This window comes from Crassostrea angulata, chromosome 8 (assembly GCF_025612915.1).
Source record: "Crassostrea angulata isolate pt1a10 chromosome 8, ASM2561291v2, whole genome shotgun sequence".
Lineage (NCBI taxonomy): Eukaryota > Metazoa > Mollusca > Bivalvia > Ostreida > Ostreidae > Magallana > Magallana angulata.
In genome coordinates, this window is record NC_069118.1 from 39,146,961 (window position 1) to 39,173,174 (window position 26,214).

General features: G+C 34.5%; 4 protein-coding genes and 1 long non-coding RNA gene across 6 annotated transcripts; 3 read left to right on the forward strand and 2 right to left on the reverse strand.

Moving 5' to 3' along the window:
* Nucleotides 1-401: 401 nt before the first annotated feature.
* On the reverse strand, nt 402-5,461 carry LOC128158451 (prostaglandin reductase 1-like). The gene is made up of 9 exons (XM_052821305.1): nt 5,301-5,461; nt 4,791-4,836; nt 4,642-4,692; nt 4,178-4,342; nt 3,529-3,646; nt 2,464-2,619; nt 2,201-2,312; nt 1,344-1,462; nt 402-531 (listed from the first exon to the last, which is right to left on the reverse strand). Exons 1-9 carry the CDS (start codon nt 5,407-5,409, stop codon nt 421-423), a joined length of 987 nt encoding a protein of 328 aa, XP_052677265.1. The 5' UTR covers nt 5,410-5,461; the 3' UTR covers nt 402-420.
* Nucleotides 5,462-6,850: 1,389 nt separating this feature from the next.
* Nucleotides 6,851-14,283, forward strand: LOC128158460 (kielin/chordin-like protein). Of its 2 annotated transcripts, XM_052821316.1 has the most exons (3): nt 6,851-6,998; nt 7,706-7,960; nt 14,077-14,283. In XM_052821316.1, exons 1-3 carry the CDS (start codon nt 6,932-6,934, stop codon nt 14,232-14,234), a joined length of 480 nt encoding a protein of 159 aa, XP_052677276.1. In that variant the 5' UTR covers nt 6,851-6,931; the 3' UTR covers nt 14,235-14,283. The 2 variants fall into 2 exon arrangements, 1 of the variants encoding a protein (XP_052677276.1); XR_008239984.1 differs by lacking the exon at nt 7,706-7,960 and having other exon boundaries at nt 6,860-6,998.
* Nucleotides 14,284-15,273: 990 nt separating this feature from the next.
* On the forward strand, nt 15,274-16,692 carry LOC128158461 (cysteine-rich motor neuron 1 protein-like). The gene is made up of 3 exons (XM_052821317.1): nt 15,274-15,376; nt 15,750-16,004; nt 16,489-16,692. The coding sequence occupies exons 1-3, from the start codon at nt 15,304-15,306 to the stop codon at nt 16,626-16,628; spliced, it is 468 nt and encodes a 155-aa protein (XP_052677277.1). The 5' UTR covers nt 15,274-15,303; the 3' UTR covers nt 16,629-16,692.
* Nucleotides 16,693-18,112: 1,420 nt separating this feature from the next.
* On the forward strand, nt 18,113-21,679 carry LOC128158463 (uncharacterized). Its single transcript, XR_008239985.1, has 3 exons — nt 18,113-18,236; nt 19,452-19,577; nt 20,107-21,679. It is a non-coding gene; the product is annotated as an uncharacterized LOC128158463 (long non-coding RNA).
* Nucleotides 21,680-23,774: 2,095 nt separating this feature from the next.
* LOC128158454 (pancreas transcription factor 1 subunit alpha-like) lies at nt 23,775-26,214 on the reverse strand. Its single transcript, XM_052821310.1, has 2 exons — nt 25,310-26,214; nt 23,775-23,908 (listed from the first exon to the last, which is right to left on the reverse strand). The coding sequence occupies exon 1, from the start codon at nt 26,162-26,164 to the stop codon at nt 25,313-25,315; it is 852 nt and encodes a 283-aa protein (XP_052677270.1). The 5' UTR covers nt 26,165-26,214; the 3' UTR covers nt 23,775-23,908; nt 25,310-25,312.

Sequence of the window (26,214 nt, forward strand, 5' to 3'; positions counted from 1 at the left end):
TAGATGATGTGTAAAATGTTAAGGTAGAATCTGGTGGGTAATTTGTTATCTACTAGTATTCTGCCTAATTATCAAGAAAGAAGTTCTTGCTTCTTTATGCTTTTATATGATCATTCTTTTTTAAATATAAGATCATCCTTACCCAAATGGGTCGAAGGGAATCCGGACCCTCTCGCATTGAATTAATCGAAATTCACAGAAGAAATTTAAACACCCCCCCCTCCCCGAAAAAAAACCGCTATGGTTTTATTTTCTAAATCCGCGCATATTACCTGTATTTTGCCATCTATTTTTTTTTAAAACAATATTACAACAAAACAACTAACACCAATACCTGTATTTTATTTCATATTGTGTAACAACGTTTCCGCTAAATTCAAACCTACAAGTACAAAACACATTCCACGCTCTAGAGACACTTTATATTTTGATCAGAGCTTTACCAATATTTTGACCAGAAAAAAGTCCAATGAATGCCGGGACGGTGTTTTCGAATCCCTCTGTTACTGACTCCTTATACTTTACCTTGCCCTGCAATCAAAAGAAAAGATAAACTTGAATGAATTACAGTTACTACATATGATACCAAAACTTATACTCACTGTTTTGATATTGAATAAATTTTTATATAATTGTTTGATTAAAATTATGTTACAAAATTGAGCTTTCATTTTTCTCCTGATTAGGCCGTTTATGAATTTTTTAACCATTACAACGTACATTTTTACATGTAGCTCTAAATATAAGATGAAAGACCATGAAACTTAAATCTATTCTGATATGCAGGTACTCATTGTTGTATGAGTCGACTAAAATTGGGTGGCATTAAATCGCAATAAGGATTTGCCATTTTGAAATTCATAAAACGTTATGCAGTAGTTCTATTAGTGTATATAAGGACCATGCATTATGATATTGCTAAACCTTCTATACAAGCTCATAAAGGCTGGATTTGTCCTGGCCATGTTTTTAGACTACTGTATTTGGGTTATTTCTGCTCCATGTCATTTTCGCCGTTCTTCACTTGTAAAAAGTTTCGACCCGTTTTGAATTCGCCCAGATACAGTTGTGAACTGTCCAGGGTATACAGTTGTATACAGTTGTATACAGTTGTGTTCAAAGAAAGATAATTTGAAGCATCTACAACAAAGGCGAAAACAGGGGCGAATGTATGAACTAGAAAGCTCTTTAAATACATGTATATTTATTTATTTAAAATATTTGAATGCTTCTATACATGATAAAAGTTTGTGGCTGAAAAAAAAAGATAAATAAAACTCTAAAGTGGATTTGATGGGTAAATTGTTTACTATCCAGCGTCCTATGGACTTGTTTAAGTTTACCTCCTTAATCCATTGAAGAATCTGTTTGAGTGCCTCTGGCCATTTGGCCACGTGATGCCAGCCCTGTATTCCCTCCACGTGCAACATGTTCATCAAAATGGCGGAGTATGGAAGCTCACCTATGAAATATTTAGTCATTTCCCCCCCTTAAAATTGCAGACTAATCCATAATGAAGGAATAAGGAATCATTCTTTTAGGTTACGAGGTGATAATTTTGGTCGGGATGTGATCAAATCCAATAAAACCCGAATGGCTTTATGATCACGCCCGACCGAAATTATCACCTCATAATATTCGAAGAATGATTCCTTATTATAACTTATATTTATATAATTTTCAGCAATTGTACGATTAAATAGGTATTTGGATATAAATAAGGAAAACCTGCTTGCGGCCGAATTATACGCCATTTGAATTTGTTGGACTGTATAGAACATGTACAAAATTGAAAATATAAAACCGAGAAGTAGTGTTATCACAGACATTGACATTGAAAAACGTAATTATTAGTTGATAAGTTCAAAATTAAGCAATATGTATTTTAATTAAAAGGAGAACAGGTATTCTTGCGGTAAACTTTCGATCTACATTATTTTGCCTCTTTTCATTGCCTTCAGTTGTCTGTTTTGTCTAAAACATGACAATGAAAAAAATACAATGCACTTATCTATGGATTCTGAATTTAAAAAATAAATGTTCATATCTAATTGTTTTTCAAAAAAAATTAAAAATTACAATCTTCTATTCGAAATTAATCGCTACTTCTCGGGCTTTTCCGGCATTTTCGGTTAAACCTCCCGGAAAGGCCCGAGATGTTGCGATTGATTTGAAATATGACACTTGCACTCCCGTTTACCTTTATCTTTGTCTTTCTCCTCCCTATTATATTGTGAAATGGCGCCACAAATGGCGGCTCTTCCGCATTTGTTCATGTGCTTCAGGACGGTAGTTGTGTCATTCCCTCCGACCTGTATAAACATAGAGGGATTACGAATAGCCACTGACAATCGCAACATCTTGGGACTTACCCTCATGCGGTAAAACAAGTTCTGTCTGAAAGATCCTAAGAAGAATGTGAAGTTTGACCGTTGCATTTTTACACTACAGACAAAATCTTACGTTATCAAAGAAGCAGTCAATTCCTTTCGGGGCGTGTTCCTTCAGTGCGTCCTCTAGCGGTGTCTTCTTGTAATTGAACACTGCGTCAAATCCAAGCTCTTCTTTCAACCACTTACACTTTTCCTCACTTCCGGCACTGCCGATGACCGTACAACCCTAAAGACGAAGTCAGGAGGCTATCATAATATATGAATAAGATATTGATTCGGAGAATTTTGGTTAGTGTTTAAATTCATTTAAATACTAATTTTCCTTCATGTAATAAACGGATTTGAATACTGCTGACAGGTGTTGTTTTAAAGAGATCTTAAATGTTTTGTGCTTACAAATCAATATTTACATTTTCCAGTGTCTTTGCCTGTGATAACACTACGTATCGATTTAGTACTATATAACTGTCCTTTCTGACATACATTATTTTTCAAATAATATCTGCAATATGACTACTTAAAGTAGTCATATTGCAGATATTATTTGAAATAACCCATAACTTCAAATGACGCCAAATTGAGACGCCAGCGGGGTTTGCTTATTTATATTTGAATATTTAATCGTACGATGGCTTAAAATCATATAAATATAAATAATAAGGAATCAATTTTTGAATATTATAAGGTGATAAATTTGGTCGGGGTGTGAACAAATCTATCATAAAGCCCTTCGGGTTTTATTGGATTTGATCACGACCCGACCGAAATTATCACCTCATAATACTAAAAGAAAGATTCCTTATATTCCTTAAATAGATACATGTTTTACGATTCTTTAAAGAGATCACAGTCTTAATAAAGCACTAATAGCAACTTACGAATCTGTGTTGTACTCTACGATTCTTTATCGTAATCTTAAACTTTCTACTGTAATATATATACCGGTACAACTCTTTGTAAAAATCTACGACCATTTATATTCATTTGTTTAACCGTGTATGACTTTTTTTTAAAAAGATGAACTATACTCATTACGTAGACCCATCATTCAAATAAAGATCACGTCTATACGATTCCTTAAAAAAGATCTAAGACTTAATACAGATATCTACGACTCAGTCGTAATTAAGATTACCTTGATCTTAGCGATCTGTCCTACAAGATTGCCCACCGCTCCCGCGGCTCCATTAACGTAGACAATCTCACCAGGCTTGGGGTGACAAGCATCCAAGAAACCGAAATATGCCGTCATGCTGTAACAAAAAAAAACAAATTTAACGTTTCTGTTGAAAATTGCGATTGGCTAGGAAACTGATGCTTCCATTACGTAAAGCGATGTACATTAAAATACTGTATTGCCATTTCTGAATACAAACCAAATTCCAATCTCTGTACCATAATCATAAGCACGCGGATAATTCACTGTATGACAATTTTTATGACACCATTTTTTTGTAAATGCAAAAGGCTATTACCATTGTTGTCCAACATCTGATCGCAAAATTTATTCGCGTGTGAGAAGATTTTACGAAGTTAATTCGTCGCGAATCTGACAGTTAAATACATTAATGTGTTATAGATATTATACATAGACTTCACATATTGCAAACGCTTCTCGTCGCGAACTATTTATCACTTACATGTATTTGTCAGTCGCGAATTATAGTCGGTGCGAATTTAATGTTGGTTTACAGTACTTGTTACCAAAACCGTTCCCTTTTAAAGAAACTGCAACTGCATGTGACATTTATAAAACAATGTACATCTGCAAGCCGATTACTTACCCTGGCATTCCAAGAGGTCCGAGCGCCAGTGATTTGGACAGATCCCCCATGTCCATGACCTTGTTGAGTTTGGTGGGGTCAGAGAGGACGGTATGGGTCCTCCAGCCGACCATGATCTGGACGAACGTCCCCACGGGGTAATTCGGGTTCTCACTCTTGGTCACTCTGTAGAAAAAAAAATTGAAATTGAGGTCATGGGTGGGGGGTTGGGGTTGGGGCTTGGGGTTCGTTGACCGTATGTTCGTTTGATTTTATCGTTTAACATTTATGTACAGCCACAAATGCAGTCCTATATGCATCAAATGTGTCATAATTTTTCCCTACAACGTCTAGAAGTACATTTATACGGTATGAACAGGGCAAGCGTCAAGTGCATGTTATACTATACATTGCACGTGAACATGCAGTGTATTGGGAATGACAGACATGCATTGTTCAGCGTACAATTTTGAATATTCAGTTACCTGGCTATTTGTTCACCAAACATAACAGAGCCGACATCTACAGGAAATAATCTGAAAAATGAAAGAAAAAAAAACAATAGTCAATAAGAATGCAATGTTTGTCTTAAAAAGAAAACAAGCAAAATAAAACCCACTGATTTTATGATTACCTCATATAGGGATCGACACTCAGGAAAACCGCTTCACAGAGGACTTCTACAAGTATCGAAAGGCAGAGGTATCAACCGAAGTAAAAAAAAACACCCACCTTTATCTTTAAAATGAAGAACAGAAAAACGAAAAAAAAAGATAGACAGATGGACTGACGGAGAGTTAGATAAACGGAGAGACGGATATGGACAGACGTAGTCTGAGACAAATACATGTACTAGTAGATGGACAGACATAGCAAAATAACATAGTATTCCCAATCTTCGAACACAAAGAACTAAAAACAATTTAAAACGAGGCTTGATAATTATTTAAGAAACACCGAATTGATATTTACAATACCGTATGGCGTTCCGTACAATATTTTTACCGTTTAAAGACCAAAATAAAATTAAAATCCAAGCGATTACACAATGGTGTACCCTTACATCATAATCCATAGCTTCACCGAATCAGTTTTCGAATAAGTACGAACAAACAATGAAGATAAAAATATGACAACAGCGTACCTCCCTCTTTTAGTTGCTTGGGCAACTCCTCGGTTTCGAGCTTAAAGTTGGAGGCATCCGGGGGACCGGAGAATGCCTTGGCGAGAGTCCATTTCTTGCAGACGGCCATGTTTCCTAGATTACTGCGACTGACAACTGTTTGTTTGACCTCGGAGTACCGAGGTATGGTTGTATAAAGAATTAATATGGGACGACAATTGGGCGCAAACATTAACATTACGAATAACTACCCACTAAGATTTTCAACGCAATTCTTTTGTTAAATGATCGATCTTATTATTTACATTACATTGTATTTGCAATCTCTATAAGGCTGGGTTTCTTGAAATTACCGACGAGGAATTTTTAATAAAGAAAAAAAGGAAAAACTACAACATTTTAGTCAAATGGTTTAGTTTTTGCAAAGACTTCAATAATGGGTGATGCTGAATGCTTAGCAACCCAGGGGGCGATGCCAGTTCCCTCCACTTTAAAAAAAACAAATGAAACAAAAAATAAAAAGGAAAAGTCAATTAAAGTCCCGACCGTTTTTCTCTCTCTCTCCCCTCCCCTCCAGTTTGAAAACCGATGCTACGATGAAGTATCTGTTGCTCCATTGTAGATCTTAGCTTTGTACCGCTGTTGTAACTAAGGTACAACACAAGTGTTTCTTCTGCATGTGCCATATACCAGTTTTTCCCCGAGGATGAAAACATGGCTGAGATCGACAAAATTAAACTTATGAAAATCTCAATTGAATTTGGGAGTTTCGTTCGCAAAAGGGATTAGTATTATGAAATGATTTCTCGTTTTTTTTTTAACTGAACTCACCCCCCCCCCCCCCAAAAAAAAAAACAACAAACAAACAAACAAAAAACAAAAACAAAACCGAGGTCTTTTTGATTAAACATTGATTTAACAAAAAGTTGTTTCTATAATGGGAGGAGGATACCGAACATGCGCAGACCCAGAACATTTTTCCGGGGGGTGGGGGTGGAGGAGGGGTGGGCACTGTCATTTGAGTGTACCGGGGGGGGGGGGGGGGGTCAGAGGCATTTGGGCAATTTGATAATTTAATTTAAAGAAATTTGAATTTTGTGGGGGGGGGGGGGGTGACTCCCATCTAGATCTTTGCATGCCAAAATGTTGAGCATTGGCTATATGCAGTTGCATGCCCTATTTTGGCAGAAAACAAGAGTGGAAAACTTGTTAGGTTTCACCAGCATTGGTGACATTTTTGATGATCAAATCCTATAAAAAAAATCAGAAATAAATACGACGTAAATGGACGCGGTTTTGAACTCACTATAACAAATATATCATACATGTATGTAGGTGTGCATAATGATACAATGTACATTATGTATGATACATAATGTACATTGTATCATTATGAACACCTCATATGTATACTAATATATTATAATAGTTATTTTGAAATGTGTAATAGACTGATTTAGATTTGCCCCCACATTTTCTTGAATCAGTTTACCTTCATAGTTCAGAATATGGTCTTTTTGAAGTGATAAGCTATATGTACTAAGTGAACTAGTTCGATATATATAGCTACTATATTCCTGCTCGTGAAATAAACGGTCTTTATTCTGCCTCATTTGTCTGTCACACAGATAAGGTCCCGACTTTTCCCTGCTATGATGCGTTCCATCGCATTCGCTCTGGTTGTATTGGTGATCGGGAACCTAGGTATCTCAATAGACGGTAAGAACAAGTACAAAATGGTAATGCTTCCCAAACTGTTCGTATTGTTGTTAAATATCTATTCGAGAATATTAACTCTCGTTATATGGGATTGTCGAGAGTCTTGTTGAAACCTCTGTTAGAATATAATATTTTATACATGTATATAATATATGCATGTAGAATAATTGCACAGAAAAGGTACTACATGTACAATGGATTATAACGCTAATTGTTGAAAACTTATCACCGTTTTACACCCCCTAATGCGTAGCTATCTTTATTAGCTTTTCTTTACTGTGTAGAAATAACGTATATATTTACACGTATCTTGCTTGACATACTATAACCACGGCTAAGGCCAAAGTTCTAGCTTACATTATAACAATACCTTGTATTCTAAGTCATAGGTCAAGATTAAGACCATTAGACTGAGTCAGATACTTATATATAAATTATACTAAGTATTGGTTATATGCACTGTGGTATGAACAATGAAAATATTAATCTACATGTACAGTATATTTAGGTGATCTGCACCTTTTGATTTGAAAAAAAAATGATGTTAATCGTACTAATAAGGTATTCTTTTCCATAAAAATTTGCTTAATGGTTTAATAATAATTTTTTTTTTTTGCGAACGATTGAAGAAGTTAAATGCGCTTTCGTAATTTGGGGTCTTCGTATAATGATTATAAGATAATACCGGTATATATTTGATATTTTAGATCGCAGCGCAGATTGTCCCTTCCCTTGCGTTATAAACGGCCATCACTTCTGTAGGCCCCCGCCTTGTCCCGTCCCCGCATGCCGTGATCCCATCTCTATCCCCGGTCAATGCTGCGGGGTCTGTCCAGAGGACTGTCCCAAGGGGACGTGTAAAATCGGAAACAAGACGGCGTGTTATCCCGTCCCCTGTCCTCTACCACCGTGTGTTAACCCAGTCACCACTCCCGGGGATTGCTGCCCGCATTGTCCAGAGGGTACATACACTGTATATATAAATACATAAATATAATGAAGTCAATATACATATCGCATGTAGTTATTGATATTTCGCCATTCTAATGCATCAAACTTTTATTAATATAATTAAGCCTTTGGGTTATTTTTTTCACATGGGACTAAGATAAGGTAAATTGGGGTTAACCTTAGCTCAACAATTTTTTTTTTTTTTTTTTTTTTTTTTTTTTTTTGAAGGAAGTTTTATTAAACAATGTACATTTAAATTCGAGATAATACCTCCGCAGAGGCTCTCAAGATATACTTCACCTGGGGTGCCTGGGGCCCCCTGGATCAGTAGTGCTATTCAGCAGTATAGATAAATCTAATAATTATGTATATAAATGTACAAAATATATATATTTTCTTTAGTATTTATGATTGTATTTTTTAAAACATATATAAATAGACGTAAATATTGTCTAACATATTGTCTATATGCATACAAAAGTCATGTATATATCATAATAGTAATGTAAAATAGAAACGGGGATAACATTCAGTCATTGATGCATGTAGAATGTTCGTATCAATATTATACAAATATATAAATCAAAATATATTTTGAAATTTTATATATATGCATACACAAATATATATGGAAAAGGAAAAAAATAGTAATACAATCACAATTGGTCTGCTAGTGTTTTCAAAATTTTGTAACTGGATTTGACACTTTTTGCACTCACTGTGGTAAAGTAATAATAATAAAGAGATGTTTTAAGAACATTTGAAAGCGCATTCTCATTTGGAATTTCGTTTTGTAGTCTACACTTCATTTTATATTTATATATCTTATACCCTACACAAGATATGACATTATTGAGAGTTTTCGTTGTGTCTGTAAACTCATAGAAAAAGCCTACAGCAATTGTTTTCCATGTTATATTCAACTTTAATATTTCTGATACTTTTTCCCATATTCTTTTTGTATCAGGACATCCATATATTAAATGTTCTATATTTTCAATTTGTTCACAACTTACACAATTTTTTCCAACATCTTTATTCCATTTATTTACATTATAATTGCAGTTCAGCTGATTGTGTAGAAGTTTACAGTTAAATTCTGCTATCTGCTTATCAAATGCGTTTATTATCTTAGCCGTGTATATATTTTTCCACTGATCATTTGATATATTAAATTCTTTTGACCATTTTGCTTCCATTATTGGTTTTTGTGTCTTTTTTGATGATAAAATTTTATAATAGAATCCCGATTTCTCATGTTCCGGTTGTTTTATTTTTCCGCAGAAATGAAAGTATGGATTTTGAATGTTAGTATTGTTTACATTTGAATAATCTACATTCAACTTTCTGATAGCGTTTTTTATGATAAGATATTCACATAAATAGTTTCTTTTTGATTTAAGATTTTCTGTAATATCATTTAAATCTTTTATACCATCTATTGTAAACATATCTTTAACATATAGGATACCACTTTTTATCCACGATTCTAGGAAAAGTGGTTTTTCCTTACATTTGATAAAATTATTTAACCACAAGTTTTCGGTGAGCTGTTTTCGTGATACATGTGAGGATTTACATTCATTAAAACTGCATATAATTTCTTTGTAAAATTTTGGGAATTTTTGTAGAACATTTAGATCATTTGGTTTAACAATATTGCTTCTCAACAAATATTCAAAATTTATTCCGTTGATTTTCAATATGTCTTCTATATATTTTCTAAGAGAACTTTCCTTATTATAGAGTCTTTTGATCCATCCCGCTTTTACACTTTTTAATTTGCACTCCACATTTATAAGGCCAAGACCACCTTCGTTTATTGATCTTACAAGTGACTTACGTTTTATCCTCTCTCTCTTACCCCATAAAAAGTTATAAATAATTTTATTTAGTTTTTTAATGAATTCAATATTTGGGTTTTCCAGAACTGTAAACAGATACAATAGTTTGGATACTATTAGAGAATTAATAACTGTGCATTTTCCAAATAGCGTCAACTTTCTAATTCGCCAGGAGTCTAGGATTTTCTCGAATTCTTTAAGTTTATTCAACCAATTTTTCTCATCGTTAGCTTCTTTGTCATGTCCTAAGAAAATTCCAAGTGACTTAACTGGATTATTTGTCATTTTAATACCATCTACATATTGTAGCGAGTTTTTCAGTGGTCCCAAAAGGATACCTTCTGTTTTTTCTATATTCAATTTAGTACCGGACATTCTCCCAAACTTTTCTATAATTCTTATGGCATCTTTTAATGATTCTACGTTTTTTAATGGAAACGTACAGTCATCTGCATGCTGTACGCATTTTATTTTATTTGTTTGTCCTAAATTAAATCCCTGTATACTTTCAGACGCATTGATCTTTAATACCAAATTTCTATAACAAAGATAAATAGTAAAGCAGAGACAGGACATCCTTGTCTTATGCCTCGTGACATTTTACACCTTCTAGTCAGCCAATTATTATTTTTTACATGAAAGCATGGCTTTGTATATAAAATTTTTATCCACTTTAAGAAATTACTTCCGAAATTAAATTTTTTAAGTGTTTTAAACAAAAAATCCCATTCAACTGAATCGAATGCTTTCTTAAAATCAGTAAATAATAGAATTCCTTCCTCATTATTTTCTTCACAATAATCATAAATATCTAGAACCAACCTGGCATTTTCCCCTATAAATCTTCCTTTGATGTACCCAGTTTGATTTCTATTTATAAGTTTATTCATTATTTTTTGGAGCCTCTTTGCAAATACAAAAGCTAGAATTTTATAATCACAATTTGTAAGACTTATTGGACGATAGTTATCAAGATTTAATAGGGTCCCTTTTTTGTGTATAAGCGATATTACAGAAGCCCGCTGAGAGGATGATAGTTCACCCACTTCGAAAGACCTTACAAGACTTGCATATAGATAAAGTTTTATACGTTTCCAAAACATTTTATAAAATTCTATAGGAATTCCATCTAAACCCGGCGATTTGTTTAATTTCATGTTATATACGGCTTCCGCACATTCATCGATAGTGGGGATCTTATCACAGATTTCTTTGTCTTCATCAGATAAATAATTTGTTAGTTCCGTGTTTTCAATGTATTGGTCAATATCGTATAATGAGATATGATCAGACATGTACAGCTTTTCATAATAAGAACTTAATGCGTTTAGAATGTCATGTGTTTCATTTAAGCTGTTTCCTCCCATTGATAATTTATTTATTACATTGTGTGATTGATGTTTATTTTCTAATCTTAGAAAGTATGCGGTATTCTTTTCGCCCTCATCTATCCAATGAGCTCTAGCTCTTACCTTTGCCCCTTTAGATTTATATGCATACAGAGTATCTAATTCTTTTACAAGATTCTGTTTATATTTAACCTTTTTATTTTCTAAATCGGAAAGTTCAATATCCTCAATTTCTTTTTCAATTTTTTTTTATACGGGTTTGTATGCTTTTATTTTTCTTGATCGAGTACTCGATACATAGTTTTTTTAACTGATATTTAATGATTTCCCATCGTACTTGTGGGTCGTTTTCCTTACTTATGCTCTCAGGTATCTGGTCAAAAAAATTGTTAATAATGTTACAAAAATTTATGTCATGTAAAATCGACGTATTCATTTTCCAATAGCCACTACCCCTCCTATTTGTTGATACTGTACAATAAAAAATGAAGGCCATGTGATCACTCATTCTAGAAGTTGAAACATCTGGGGGTTTTCTAAGAAAGATTTTTTCAATAGGATAACATAAATCTTCAGTAGAAAAAATATAATCTATTCTACTTTTCGGGTTATTGTTTGAATCACACCAAGTATTTCCCTCTTTTTCGGGATTAATTTTGTCCCATATATCAGTTAGACTAAATTTATATTTCATATTATTTATACTTTTCGAACTTCTGTTTTTGGCAATATAGGATGAATTAAAATCTCCAACAATGATAATATTTTCTTCATTTAAACAATACTGAGATACCCATGATGTAAGTTTTTTAAAAATTTACATCGTTCACTTTCTGAATTAGGTGCATATATATTAACAAGTGTAAATATATTTTGTTCATATTTAATATTGATTAACAATATTCTTCCATCACCTGATTTATGTACATTATGTATAATAAGAGATAAATTTTTTTGAAATAAAATAGAAACACCTCTACTATGCGCCGATGTAGAAAAACAATGATAGCTTGAACCCTGCCATCGTGCATTGTAAATATTTTCTTTTCCATTTATATAATGGGTTTCTTGTAGGAATACAATTTGGCACTTAATATCTCTAAGCCAGTCATATAAAGTTTGCCTTTTACAGTAATCATTAAGTCCGCGTGCGTTCAGCGACAATAACTTTAAAGTTGACATTCAAAAATGGTCGATGAGTTCATTTAACAAACAAACATGTATTTGAAGAAGTTACCATTTTTCTGATGACTTTTTCTTTTTAATGCTCTTTCGTAAATTTTCTGCTGCGTGGGCAATGATGTCCCCCATGATGTTCTTTCCTGGCCAGGCCCTCGGTGAGGTTTTGACGGTTTCCTCGTATGATAGAGCAGTGCCCCAGTACATGTCGTATACTGGGTGACCAAAGATCACCGATGGTTTGCAGGAACTAAGAGTGTCCCTCATTTCCTCGCATTGATTTATTTTAGCAGAGATAATTTGTTCCATCACATCCCTTTCCGTGTCTTTCCATCGAGAAGATTTTTGGACTAGATTACCGATGCGTTTAGCTTCAAGCGCCGTTTTGGAGTTCCTTATGCGCTCCGCTGCAACGACATCGCCTGATCTAAGCGCCTTCGTGGTCTGGAAAGCCTGCTCCGCCGACTTAAAGGTCTCCCCAAAGATTTTCATCTCACAAGGATAAAAATTTGAAAGAACATCTTTTTCTCCCTGAAAGGTTTTGAGGTTTTTTGGTTTTTCTGGAATGTAGAATTCACATTTGTCGCACCCAGGTTTATGCCCCGACTTTTTGCACACTGCGCAGCATGGTTCATTTTCGCAATTAAATCTATTGTGCCCATTTTGCCAACATTTGGTACACGTTATTATTGGTTTGTCGACATGCTGGTCCTGATGAAAGAGTTTACATTTCAGCCCCGCACAATATACGTTTCTAGGTAGATATGTGTTTGATGGAATTGGCTCAATGTACAAAAAGCGGTTGCCGTTTAGTACACTTGTCATTTTTTTGGTTTCAGGATTTTTAATTTTTTCATAATACATTTCTGTTTTGGGAGAAACCTTCAATTTCGATAACATTTCGAAAACGGCGCTATCATCCACTGAAAGAGGAACACCGCAGATTGTGATTTTTAAAGATTTGTCATCGGGCGCTTCCAGTCCTGTAGAATACGGATTGGAATCATAGACACTGATATGCTGATCATCTACGTCTATGCCTTGCAGCAATAGTTTGTCCCTGCCCTCTTTGGTGGTCAAATAGATTCTCCATAAATCTCTATCTAACTGTATACATTTAACGGTATCTCCGACCACTTTGGTAACACACTGTACTAATAGATAATTAGTAATTTTACCCACCGCTGGAGCGAGGATTTCGCTGTTCTTTAAATAGACCGGTTTCGAGATTTGCGACATTCTGAGAACTAATCACCGAGTCTCGGGTATACACAAATAATGGTATTATATATACAAAAAAACACATAAACTCACATTAACGCCAGGAAAATTGTCAGGTATATCCTAAAGTCAATGCAAGTCCACAAAAACCATTAATTATATCAATTCGTCGTCAAAATCCAAGAAAATTTGATCAAAACTACGGAGCTCGAAAGTAGCGTCTACCTGTCAGCTCAACAATTATTGTGAAAAAAAACTAAATTATACTTCCTGCTGCATCGTTCAGGGTGTAAAAATGTTTGTAAAAATCTTTCTCCGAAACATGTCTCTAAATATCGGGCTCCTTAAGGTTTATCGGTGTATACATGTAGCTTCAGTTTGCTGAACCTGAATTTCCCATTCACAGCAAATGTTTGTGATACACTTTCTTATTGTAAAGACTATACATTGTATCAGTAGATATAGTACCATAGATTACACATCGCTTATATTACTAATTAATTTTATTGTCCACGCTACTTTCATTCCTTGCAGATAACACACGAGAGGAAAGAGAGCAGTGCCCCCGCCCATGCCTCGCCGGGGGACAGACCTACTGTCACCCCGTACCGTGCCCCTTCCCGCCGTGTGACAACCCGGTGACCAGTCCGGGGGACTGCTGCCCGCACTGTCCCACGGGCACCGTCTTATAACGGACACCAAGCCAAGAATCTCCATCAATAAAATGTTCTGCTGACATCGTTTCATTGTTTAAACATTTGCTTTTACTTTACTTTCGGCTGACTTCAAATCACTGTTTTTTGATTTTATGTTGATCTAAAAAAAAAAATTTGATCTCAGTCTCACTTTTCAACTATATGTTCCTTTTGTAAAAGTGAGACTTAGATCAAAACTATGCTCATCAAAGTTTTATGGCCCTGGGGCCTGGGATTTTTATTCCTCCTTTTGACTTTATTGGGTTTTTAAAGATTTTTTAATTCTTTATTATTTTGATTTTTAAAAAAAATCGTTTTGAGGAAGCTGGATGGTGAACAACTTACCGATCAGGTTTGCCATAAAAATATTGAATATGATCGATATTTTTGGTCGTAAATTTAACTATTCATTAATGAGGAAAAAGTCCAAATATTTTAGCTGTATTATTTGAATACTTACCGTCTACATCTTTATACAAAGCTCTTCATCGAAAGGAATTTAATACAGTCTGGTAATGACGACAATTATTCAGACCCCTGAACGTTAACCCATTAGGGTTCCCATTAAAAAAAACCTTCCTATATTTTTATCCATGGCTATGTCTGTCATCACATTTTCAAATATTATCTATTATTGTCAGCAAATTCAGGGTCAAATCACGTAAATGTTATGAAAATGGAATGACATTTGGTATAATTTTGTTCCAATACGAGGAAATTCTAAACCTTTCAAGTCTACCCCTACCACCCATCCTCACCCCCACCACCCATCCTCACCCCCAACACATATGCGGCGTTCACTCACTTTCAGACACAGAAGTCAGTCATGCAGAGAAAGATTTATATTAGTCAACAAATAAAAAAAAATCAAATAAATTTGAATAACAAGTTAATGTATGTACATCCTCAAAATATATCTATACCTGTAATTACTGCATGCCATTTTACAAAACTTAGTATTATTTCTTATAGATTGCTTATATAGTATATGATAAGAATTAAGATATGATATTGTAATAGCTTTACGTTGTGCAAGTCAAGATAAACTGTCAAATCTTTGTCTACAATGGCGGCTGTCTATTACGTAGTGTTTATCACTCTAGTAATTTTACATAGCAACCTTAGTTCCGCCCTTGGAGGTAAGAAAACGTTACTCCGTCAATTTGTGCTTGAAACTTTTAAGTAAGTGTTTGGTCAAATGCATCACAATCAAGGAATTTTAACATTATCGCGATACTATAATTTACTGAATGGAACATCACTATCATCGCATACAAGTGTCGTATTGTAGTTTTTGAAATTACTGGTTGGATGTTAATATGGGATAATTTAAATATTCATAAACTATTCGTGACATATTATTTTGACTTTAGCGGGTAGATGAAAATGCAAAACGATTTTGTAAACTTTGTACATTGTTTATATAATTTTTAAACTAACAAAACGATTTAATGTAAAACAACTGCTTGGTTATACACGCATACAGGTTTTTTTTCTCAAAATATCTTGAAGGTCGCAGTTCCGACTGTCCTCACCCATGCGTCGTGAACGGTCACCATTTCTGCTACCCCCCTCCCTGTCCCCCGCCGGCCTGCGCCGACCCTATCTACGCCTCGGGTCAGTGCTGCACCCTGTGTCCGGATGACTGCCCCCATGGAACCTGTAAGATCAACAACAGGACCATGTGTTACCCCATACCCTGTCCCCACCCGCCGTGTAAGGATCCCGTCACCACCCCCGGGGATTGCTGTCCGCACTGCCCCTCAGGTATGCATTATGCGAGTATATTGTTTTTAGTATTATAGTTACATGCATAACTTGATTCAATCATATCGTCATATTGCATATACACTTTGCTTTTGATTATAATTTCACGAAGATCGTTTGTAATTACAATTATATGCTGGCTAAAGAGAAAGATTAACTCATATACATTATATATACATATGTATATTTATTTTACAAATATCACAATATTGCCACAACCAGCAAACCGCCACTGAATGCAATAGAAATTAAAGTCAATAAACATCAAAGAAAAACGCTGCGCCAATTAAAAAATATGATAAATACAATTTATTCAAACTTAGTAACAATATCCTTTTCTAAGAAAGACAACTCCCACTTTTTTTCCAATTATCATTTTGGGAATTTTTTTAAAGCAAGATTTTATATCACTCTGAGTGCACATGTATATACTTCTACTTTGCAATAGCATACTTACTGTATTATTATATACAACTCCTTTCAGAAAAGGAGACACAGAAGAAAGAGGACTGCCCTCACCCTTGCACCATTGGGGGACAGACCTACTGCCACCCCATACCCTGCCCCTTGCCACTGTGTGACGACCCAGTGACCAGTCCAGGGGACTGCTGCCCACGCTGTTAATCAATGTTAATATCAATTAATGTAAATATCAATTAAAAAGTCGGATTTAAAAAAAAAAAGGAATTTGTTAACATTTTAGCTTTACCAAAAAAAATATCTAGCTGACTTGATACACCTATATGTAGTACATGTATGTCACAGCTTTTTAGAAATAGGACTGACCCCCCCCCCCCCCCCCACACACACACACTTCCGGTCTTTCTAACCCTTAAACCGATTAAGTACATACATGCAGACCCCCAAGACTTTATTGAATTATTCTTATATAATACATTTCTAATCTAATTTATACGTTCTGTCCTGTCTTGATTTAAGCACATTTGACCTATATGTTTCTATATGTTTTATATAATGGATGTCCCAATGGATATACATGTATTTATAAACAGATATATGTACTGTATCTTTTTAAAACATTATTTTTGGGTCAGGAAAATGTTATAGTGATTTTTGAAGAAAAAATATATAATGAAAGTGAAATATAAATTATATTGTTGATATTCACTGATCGGGGCCTGTTTGATTACATGTACACTCGATGTATATCGGTTTACTTACACGCATTTCTCATTTAAAATAATTCTATTTTGCTTTTGATAATTGTTTTTTGCGTGCGACATGTATTTCGTAGAAGATATCCATATCATATTCTAAGATATCAACAGTTATATTCATGCACGTGAAATTAAAGAAATTGTAAGTTTTCAATCAAAGAGATTCAAATGCCCTTGGCTCTAAATCGGGGACATGTACACTCATGTAAATGTATAATGAAGTACATTTTAGATACAAGAGAAATATAAAAAACATGTTTGCATGATTACATGTACATCAGGCATGTTTTATCAACATGAGAACTTCAATTGGTGATTCGTAACGACTTTAGGGACAACATTTTAATCATTCGAGAAAAATAATTATATTTAAGTATTATATAATTAAGTTTGATATATACATATAACCCGCCTACACAGTTTTCATACATGTATACAGATTTATTTATGTTTTATGAACATAAGTAGTGACGTAGGAAGCAAATTGAAAGTGTGTGTATGTGTGTGTGTGTGTGTGGGGGGGGGGGGGTGCTCGACCTTTCCAGAAATCTTAACGAGCCAAAAAAAAAAGGGGGGGGGGGGGTCGAGAGGAATGTGTACATGTAGAGTTATGTCTAACTTTGCAAAACAAAAAAGTGGGCCCAAGTCGCCCCCTACCCCCCCCCCCCAACCCCAACCCCCAAATTACATGCAGTTTACTTTCGGCAATAACCGCGCGCGGGAATCTATTCGTTCTGTTAGTATAGCCCGTAAATTAAAGATAAAGTTTGCACTAATGGAAATTTTTTTGCTGTTGACTCATGAAGTTATTGAAATGATGAACTTAGTTACAATCATTGGGTAAATGTTGAATAATTAATATATGGTAAATTATCCTAATTATAATTCTGAGAACGTGACTTTCGTCCGGAAAGTTTTGCTTGGTTTTGCATTTTATCTTACGTGTGTTTACTTCCGAGTACTACTGTCACCTGAAATTCGACACGAATTTTGCATTTTGAAACTAGTTTTGCGCTAGATCTTAACTCCAAGATGGTCTGATTAATAATAAATGGTAAGTAAATCTTGTTCAATGAAGCATTTAAACAACTATATTCACTAGAAACAGTTGAAAGAAGTATTCTCTGCAACGGTTTATGGTCAAGGTTTCAATGACCTCAACTGGTTTTTCCCCCCAGTGTAAAGTGTTTTTTTAAACGCATATTTGCATTATTCTACCACATAAATATGATATGTAGACAGTTTATATTTAAATTTATAATGATTATCATGATAAATATATATTCATTTTTTGGTGTTTTTTTCGGGGGGGGGGGGGGGGGGGGTGTCTACATTCCTTTTATCAGCTGTTTATCTTGATTATATTGACAGCTGATTGAACTTTTTATGTTTGAGTAACAGATAAAACAGGTGTATATTTCTTCTTACATACATTGTAAATGGAAATTTAAAAAAAAAAATTGTTTTAAAAATATATATCAACATGATTAATTTTGGGTAACCCGAATTACCAAAATAACAGTATTTACCAAAATGACGCCTGTAATTACCAGAATGACACTTAAATCTACAGAAATGACACTTAATTTTTATAAAAAAAAATGTTTTTCACCACAAATATATTAAATTGTATCAATTAATGTAATTATCATGTAAATAATTTGTATATTTCAATTTCTTTATTAACCAATTAAGGGCCCTCAAGGGGCAACATGAACACTGTTGACATACAACATCCAATGAACATAAAACATTCAATAAACATATACAAGAGGGAAAGAGCTGGATGATTAAAAGAACTATGACAGACATGAACAATTAAATAGTATATATGTATAATTATGGATGTATAATTGCAAGACGGAAAATGGTTGGATAGTTGGAAAATTATGAGATGAGCATGCATGTAATTGGACCCTCTGATATTTAAAAGCATGCAATTAAAATGTCTCATTTATTGTACTAATATGTATTTTTAATTAGAAATTACTAATTTATATTGATTTTTTCATGATAGCTTATTTTATACAAGAAATAAATCATTATTGTTGTTGTAAGAGTTATCGTTCTTTGATTTTCAATAAATGCGATATAACTTAGGTTTTATTTCTGTTTGGTTATGAAGCATTTACCTGAGAGACATAAACTTTTTAATGTATTTGAAGTGTCATTCCTGTAGATTTTAGTGTCATTTCTGTAAATCCTGTTATTTTGATGTACCGATTAATTTCATGCATTGACTTTTACATAAATACCATATTTCTTATAGCCTGTGAGTACGTGGCCACTAAGATTGGCCGCGCTCTGGGCATCACCAAAGATGAGGAATCATCATCTAAGAGGAAGGCGAACTGTTCCAGTAAATCGGGACAAGAAAAGTACCGTCCCCTGAATGGTAAACATCTTTTTTCTTGTTCTAGAATTTGACCTAGATCTTTTTTGTTGACCTGAATGTCAAAATTGTCTAACCTTGATACTTGATGAATGGCACAATACCATACTCTTGATTTTAAATTGTCACATTTAAGATGCACGTATCTTTTATGGAAGACCTATTTGAACTTGCAACCATTCTTAAATTCATCCTTTTTAATTGATTAAATTTCAATATTCAAAACTTGAATAGGTATTGAACTGATATTTATCATGAGAAATTGATTCTAAAAAGCTAAAAAAAGAAAGTAAGCCCATCTTTTGTTTTGATACTAACTTATTAATGTTCATTTTTTAATTGATTTTGACATCATGACTGTGTTTGAGAGAGAGAGAGAGAGAGAGAGAGAGAGAGAGAGAGAGAGAGAGAGAGAGAGAGAGAGAGAGAGAGAGAGAGACAGACAGACAGAGAGAGAGAGAGGGGTGTTACTAGTAAATGATTTCATTTACAAAATTGAAACTTTATGTTATACATGTATTTATGTTTTTAGAAGATGGTGTTTCTTCTGAGGGAATAGTTCACAGAGAGAAACCTGTGTGCAATAAACAGTCTGGATGAGGCTAAAGAGGGACAACTCTGCTTGTCCTTAAAATGCTGAGATGAACTACTTTCTGCTGGAGATTTACTTTTCCCTGTTTGTACAACAGAGTGAATGACTGGCCAGCTGTAAACATAGTCAATATGGAAGCTGACTAAGATGCTGCTAAATCTGTAGCAGAAATAGTCATTCTTTTACTTTTTTTTCCAGATTTCTATCAAAGAGACAGATATATTTATATTCTATGTACTGTACATGCTTGTTCAAATTATTCATTCATACAAAGGTAGATCAAATCTGTAATGGCACACAGAGATATACTAGTAGTTTGATGAATAAAGGGAGGTAGGGCTTGAAATTTAAAGGTCAGTGAAGCATTTGTCATTTCTTTAAGGGTTGATCGAATATTGAATGCGTTGGACGAGAAGTGGAAGATCAAAAATCCACAAGCACCTAGATCCACCAACTATTCATCATCTGTTAAAAATCAATTTAAATTGTCTCAGGAAATTTTACTCTGGGATCACACAGACTGTGCTGGTGGTTTAAATTTGTATAAAAAGTTGCCAAGAATGCTTAACACATTACACATTTTTAGTTTTACTTGTATCAAAGAAACAGATATATTATTCTATACATTGCTTGTACAAATTATTCATTCATACAAAGGTAGAGCTCTCAGGGATAGGGTTTGATGGAGGAAGAGGGGGGGGGGGGTAGGGCCTGAAATTTAAAGGTTAGTGAAGCATTTACCATTTTTTTTAAGGGTTGATTGAATTGTAAATGTGTTGGGCGAGAAGTAGAAGATCAAAAATCCACAAGCACCTAGATTCACCGACTATTCACAGAAATTTGTATCCATAGTTTTAGATTTTGTTATTACTATTTGGCAAAAATTAATTTAAATTTTCTCAGGAAATTTTGCTCTGTGATCACACAGACTGTGCTGGTTGTGTTAAATTTTTAATATGTTCAGATTATAAAATACATGTAGTTGCCAATATTAAATGCTTTAGTTAACACATCACACATTTTTAGATAAAAGCTTAATTAGAAAATGTTAGTAGGAAAACACTATGATCTTATTATTGTTGACTGCAGTGACACTTGCTCATATTTTTTACTACATATAAATTATTGAAATGTTGATTTGCTTTTAGTTATAAAAAATGCAGATTTTTTTAGCTTATACATGTATATCTCTCTTTCTACATTCCAATCCATGTCAAAAAGAACTACATGCATGAATACTACACGTCAATCATCTAAAATCTTCTTTTAATTTCTTATTTATTATGTTATTATATAGTAAATATTATTTAACCCTATGTATATAAAAAATTATAAACATTGCACAGACAATAATTTGTGACAACATTTTATTGTTTTGTTCTGGACATTGTACGTCGTACAGTTTTAAGTGCCTATGATAAGTCAGATTAAAACATGGTCAGAGATAACATGGTGTCTGACTTTGATGTTTATTTCACTTAATGAATGAAACAATAAAATATACCAAACTCAATTTCTGAGTTTTCAGTTTAAACATTTTCATGACCCTTAGATTAAGGATCAAAGAAATGATGCAGTTTGTTTGATGTCCCAAAGTTTTCAATAGTAATGTTTAATTTGAATAATATTATAAGCCAAGGTTTAGTGGTTGCATGTTGTCATTTTACTAAATTGTCCCCCCCCCCACCCTTCCAAAAAAAAAGGTAGCGACAGTTAGCAGAAACATTTGATCGAAACTAGATACAAATGCATTAACATACAGTCATGTATTACAATACCTCATAACCCATGAGCAGATCTAAAAAGGTTTGGGGAGTCAGCAGGATTTGTGTGTGTCTTGACCCCCCCACCACCACCACACGCACGCAGCACAGTAACTAAAAATAGGCCTCAACCTTCTCCCTCTCCCCTTGCAAACAAAAAGTAAAGTTTTTAACCTTGGATCCCCCTGGGATAATATTCTGGATCCGCACATGTAATCCACGTTGTTTATTTGGTTTTCAGAAAATTAGACGAAAAAAAAATTATATGGGATCTTACGTTTCGATTATGATGTTACAGGCACGTAGCACACGGGGGGGGGGGGGGGGTGCCCCCCCCCCCACCTTTTTGCGCCACTCGATTAAAATTTTCAGGTTTTTTAAGAGAAACCTTTTTCCTTTTGCTTTGTTTTTTTGTTTTGTTTTTTGCTAGTCACGATTTTTTGAACGAGTCTGCCCCCCCCCACTTTCAAAAACGATGCTACGTGCCTGTGTCATTAAAATAAAAACTAATGCAGCTTTTGACTGTTTTTTAAACAGACTGCATGAAGTTAGATACACTTAAAGCGCAAATTGTATTTCAATGACTGATTTTATTAATGCATGTGCGTTATGGTCATGCATGGATTAAGTGGGTGTGGGTGGGTGAGAGGTTGTCCCCCCCCCCCCCCCACTCCCCTGATAATTTCAGACATCTAGAAATTAAGTGTCCGATTGACACTGTCATTTTAGTATTTACAATAGGAATATATGCATTTTGTGGTCACAAGCTTATTTTAATTGTTAAAACTGAATAAAAAAATATGTATGCCCCCCCCCCCCTTATAGAAATACGTGCAAATATATATAAACATCATCTACGATTTGTCAATGCCATAATTCGAACTAATTATGAAGATGGATATATAGCAGTGTCAGAGATTTTTTATCTGCTTAATTATACAAGTCTATATATTGCTTATGCATATCAGCATGCTTTTTTGATAAATGTATTTTATAAACTTATACACTTGCTGATAATGAATAAAGCGATGCCTTGTCTTAGTGATTTTGTATGCGCGGACTTAAAGGTTGGGGGGGGGGGGGTCCCCCTGGAATACGAACATTTATTATATGAATTGACATAGTAAAATTATCGCAAATTATTTATATGTCTCGGACCCCCCTGGCAAACACAATTATCGTTCGGACCTCCCCCCCCCCCCCCCTCTGAAAAAAATTTCTGGATTCGTGCATGTCTTGATAGTACATTTTGTAGATTGCTTGCACATGCGTGGGTGTATCCGGAAGGGAGGGTCGGTCCAGAGACCCCCCCCCCTTGGATGTGAAATTTATTAAATTCACATAGTAAATTAATTAGAAGAAGGCCGTAAAATTGGCCCCCCCCCCCCCCCCCCCGCCCCCGCCCTTTCTCCCGGCAAACATAATTATCCCTTATACCGCCCTTTCGATCCTGAAATCATTTACTGTCCATTCTTGCCAATTTTCAATTTTGCACACTGCTTGCTCATTACATTTATATAGTTACTAATTTTTAGTTTGATAGATCAAACGGAATCCCATAACAATGTTGAGTTGACATTCTGTATTAGCTATATCAATAAATTAATAAAATGATGCCCTTTACCAAATTTTAGATTTTTTAACATTAACATTTCTATACGCGACTGATCAAAATCGCCGCACGAAAAATGAGTATTGCTCAAATATCAATATTTTGATTCTATTTGACTATCACAGTATATGTACATGTATCTACATGTAGTATCTACATGTATATGCACGCATACTTTTACATGTATATGTAGCTTTTGAGACAATTTCTTTGAACAAACAAAGAGAAGACAATTGATGGTTTGACATTTTTATAAAAAAAAATTATAAAGTTAGAAAAAGAAATTATTAATATGTTTAATCCTCTTCGACTTTGATCCTATATAGCACTGTCAGCACTATCTGCAAATGCATACTTCTTCTGTATTCTAAAAATAAACAAACAAAAAGGTTTAACAACACATAAAAAAATCCAATGCAGTCATTGGGCTACAGAGGTTATTCAATTTCAGGAAAATCTAAGGTTTATAAATTTGCCGAGGATCTGACACGACGCTGATTTCTTCTTCATTTGATGTTGTGCTAATTGTTAATGAATGTTAATTAGCGTTTGATATTCATCTCTAACCTCTACTAGCGGATGCTGGCACCCTGTCGTGTTACCGAATCATCGGTCGTTAGTCGCTTAGGTGCCATGTTTTTCTGATGATATCGCGGTATTGTGCGAGATCTCGCGCGTCCTATGAAACAATTAGAGGTTATTCTAATCGACGGAAATACCCCTTGAGAAATGCGAACTAATTCAATTAATACTGGTAGGAAATATCTTAATGTCAAACAAAATTCTCTTATTTATCGCAGTAGTTTCTTTTTATCACATTGACTGTATGGGATCGCGTTTGAATTAAATTTGGAGAAACGGGGGGTGGGGGGGGGGTTAATGTTTTGAATAATGATCAGTGGAATATTTAATTAATCAATTCATTAAGAAATTTATAACATTGTATAAAACTATTTAGAAAATGTTTAAACAATATTATAAGATTGATTATTTATGGATAAGAATTGTATGTACATAAGGATAATTTAGGATAACATTAACATTAGGATGACTTAACCTTACATGCATGTACAGAGTATATTCCATTATTCATTCGTTTCCTTTACAACTTCGGATTACACAACTATATTATTTATTCTTGTTTGATTTAACCTGACGGATACATTATGTTATTTATCTTTTTTGATTGAAGGGGGCTTGAATCTGCTCTAAGAATATCATTTATTATAATAATATAATAATTCATGAAAATACAATTTAATTTTGATGTAAGTTTTAATCTATTTTAATCACATTTACGAGTTTAAGACTGCCAAGGAAAAAATTCGGAACATTTTAAGAATTTTAAAACTTTCTATCGTTTTTTCCCCATTTACCCCTAGATTAATTCGAAGATTAAGTTATGCGTTCTATTGGGTTTTTTCTATTTACCCATAGATTAATTCGATGATTAAGTTATGCGTTCTATTGTTTTTATTTTTCATTTACCACTAGATTTATTCGAAGATTAAGTTATCCGTTCCAAATCGTGCGGGCGAATATAGTGCCTATCGATAATTTAACTTTAATTAAATGTACAAGAAGCAAGTACATGTAACTAGGACATGTTTATTGCAGCTTTAAAATTTAATACAGTAAATATTTCCCATCGGCCTTAACTATGAATTTAATTTTTGAAAAAAAATTAAATGTTAAATAACCTTACATTTAATGTATATACATGTAGTTATATTTATTCATGAACAAAATCCCACAAACTATTACATACCGATCATAATTGATCCCTGGCCCCGTCGTCCTCTGGTAGCGAACATACTCCATCAAATCCCTCCGTGACGTATCTACAGGAAGAACTCCGAGAGGCTCCGATCGGACAGGAGGTTCCATCTTCCTTGTTATGGAATACCGTATAACCGGCTATTACGACCTGCTTTACTTGCTTTTCTTCCTCCTCCGGGGAAGATATTGTGTGTTCCGGGGCAGTTTTATTCAACACCGGGGTCTGGAAAAATGACTGTCCATAAATAGGATTATTGACGGGTGTTTGGTAGGCAGAATGGCGAGGGACTCTGGGTGTCTGGAAACGAGGTTCGGGAACTTCCTGGAAACGGAGATCCGGGGAAAACATAAGTTGTCGCTTAGGAACTTGAGCTCCGTGAGCGGCATAAGCGGCGATGATCATGCTGCTGCTCATCGGAGAAAACGGTTCATGAGGAAGTCGCATACCGCCATGAGGAAAGGATGACTGTGATGACATAGCGACAAGTTGGCGTCTTTGGTCGTCTTTTAACAGAATATCTTTTAGGGCTTTGATGTAGGCAATGGCGAGTCTAAGAGTCCGTATTTTAGACATTCGTCGATGATACAAATGGTATTGTTGGGGGATGCACTTGCGCAGATCCGCCAGGGCAGACGACATTTTCTTCATGCGGCGGCGTTCCATGTTGTTCGCAGAGCGTCGCCTCTCCTCGATTTCTTCTTCCGTAAGTTTAAGTTTGTCAAACTTTTTGGTTCCTTTTTCTTTTTTCTCGTTTTCTTCTTTATCGGCTATTGTTAGATCAACAGATGAATGAGCACCTTCGACCGTAAAAGCAGGTACATCCTTTTCCGTACTTTCTGTCATCTTATTTTTTTCTATACTGATATATAGAGATCGGCTACTACTGTTTAATT

Excerpts from the sequence above, each read along its gene's own strand:
- LOC128158461 (XM_052821317.1), top strand. The coding sequence starts at position 15,304 with ATGGCGGCTGTCTATTACGTAGTGTTTATCACTCTAGTAATTTTACAT. Across the intron at positions 15,377-15,749 it reads CCTTAGTTCCGCCCTTGGAG|GTCGCAGTTCCGACTGTCCT; the intron begins GTAAGAAAACGT and ends AATATCTTGAAG. Across the intron at positions 16,005-16,488 it reads CTGTCCGCACTGCCCCTCAG|AAAAGGAGACACAGAAGAAA; the intron begins GTATGCATTATG and ends AACTCCTTTCAG.
- LOC128158451 (XM_052821305.1), bottom strand. The coding sequence starts at position 5,409 with ATGGCCGTCTGCAAGAAATGGACTCTCGCCAAGGCATTCTCCGGTCCC. Across the intron at positions 2,313-2,463 it reads TTGACTGCTTCTTTGATAAC|GTCGGAGGGAATGACACAAC; the intron begins GTAAGATTTTGT and ends ATGTTTATACAG. Across the intron at positions 532-1,343 it reads TTCTTCAATGGATTAAGGAG|GGCAAGGTAAAGTATAAGGA; the intron begins GTAAACTTAAAC and ends TTTTGATTGCAG.
- LOC128158460 (XM_052821316.1), top strand. The coding sequence starts at position 6,932 with ATGATGCGTTCCATCGCATTCGCTCTGGTTGTATTGGTGATCGGGAAC. Across the intron at positions 6,999-7,705 it reads CCTAGGTATCTCAATAGACG|ATCGCAGCGCAGATTGTCCC; the intron begins GTAAGAACAAGT and ends TTGATATTTTAG. Across the intron at positions 7,961-14,076 it reads CTGCCCGCATTGTCCAGAGG|ATAACACACGAGAGGAAAGA; the intron begins GTACATACACTG and ends CATTCCTTGCAG.
- LOC128158454 (XM_052821310.1), bottom strand. The coding sequence starts at position 26,164 with ATGACAGAAAGTACGGAAAAGGATGTACCTGCTTTTACGGTCGAAGGT.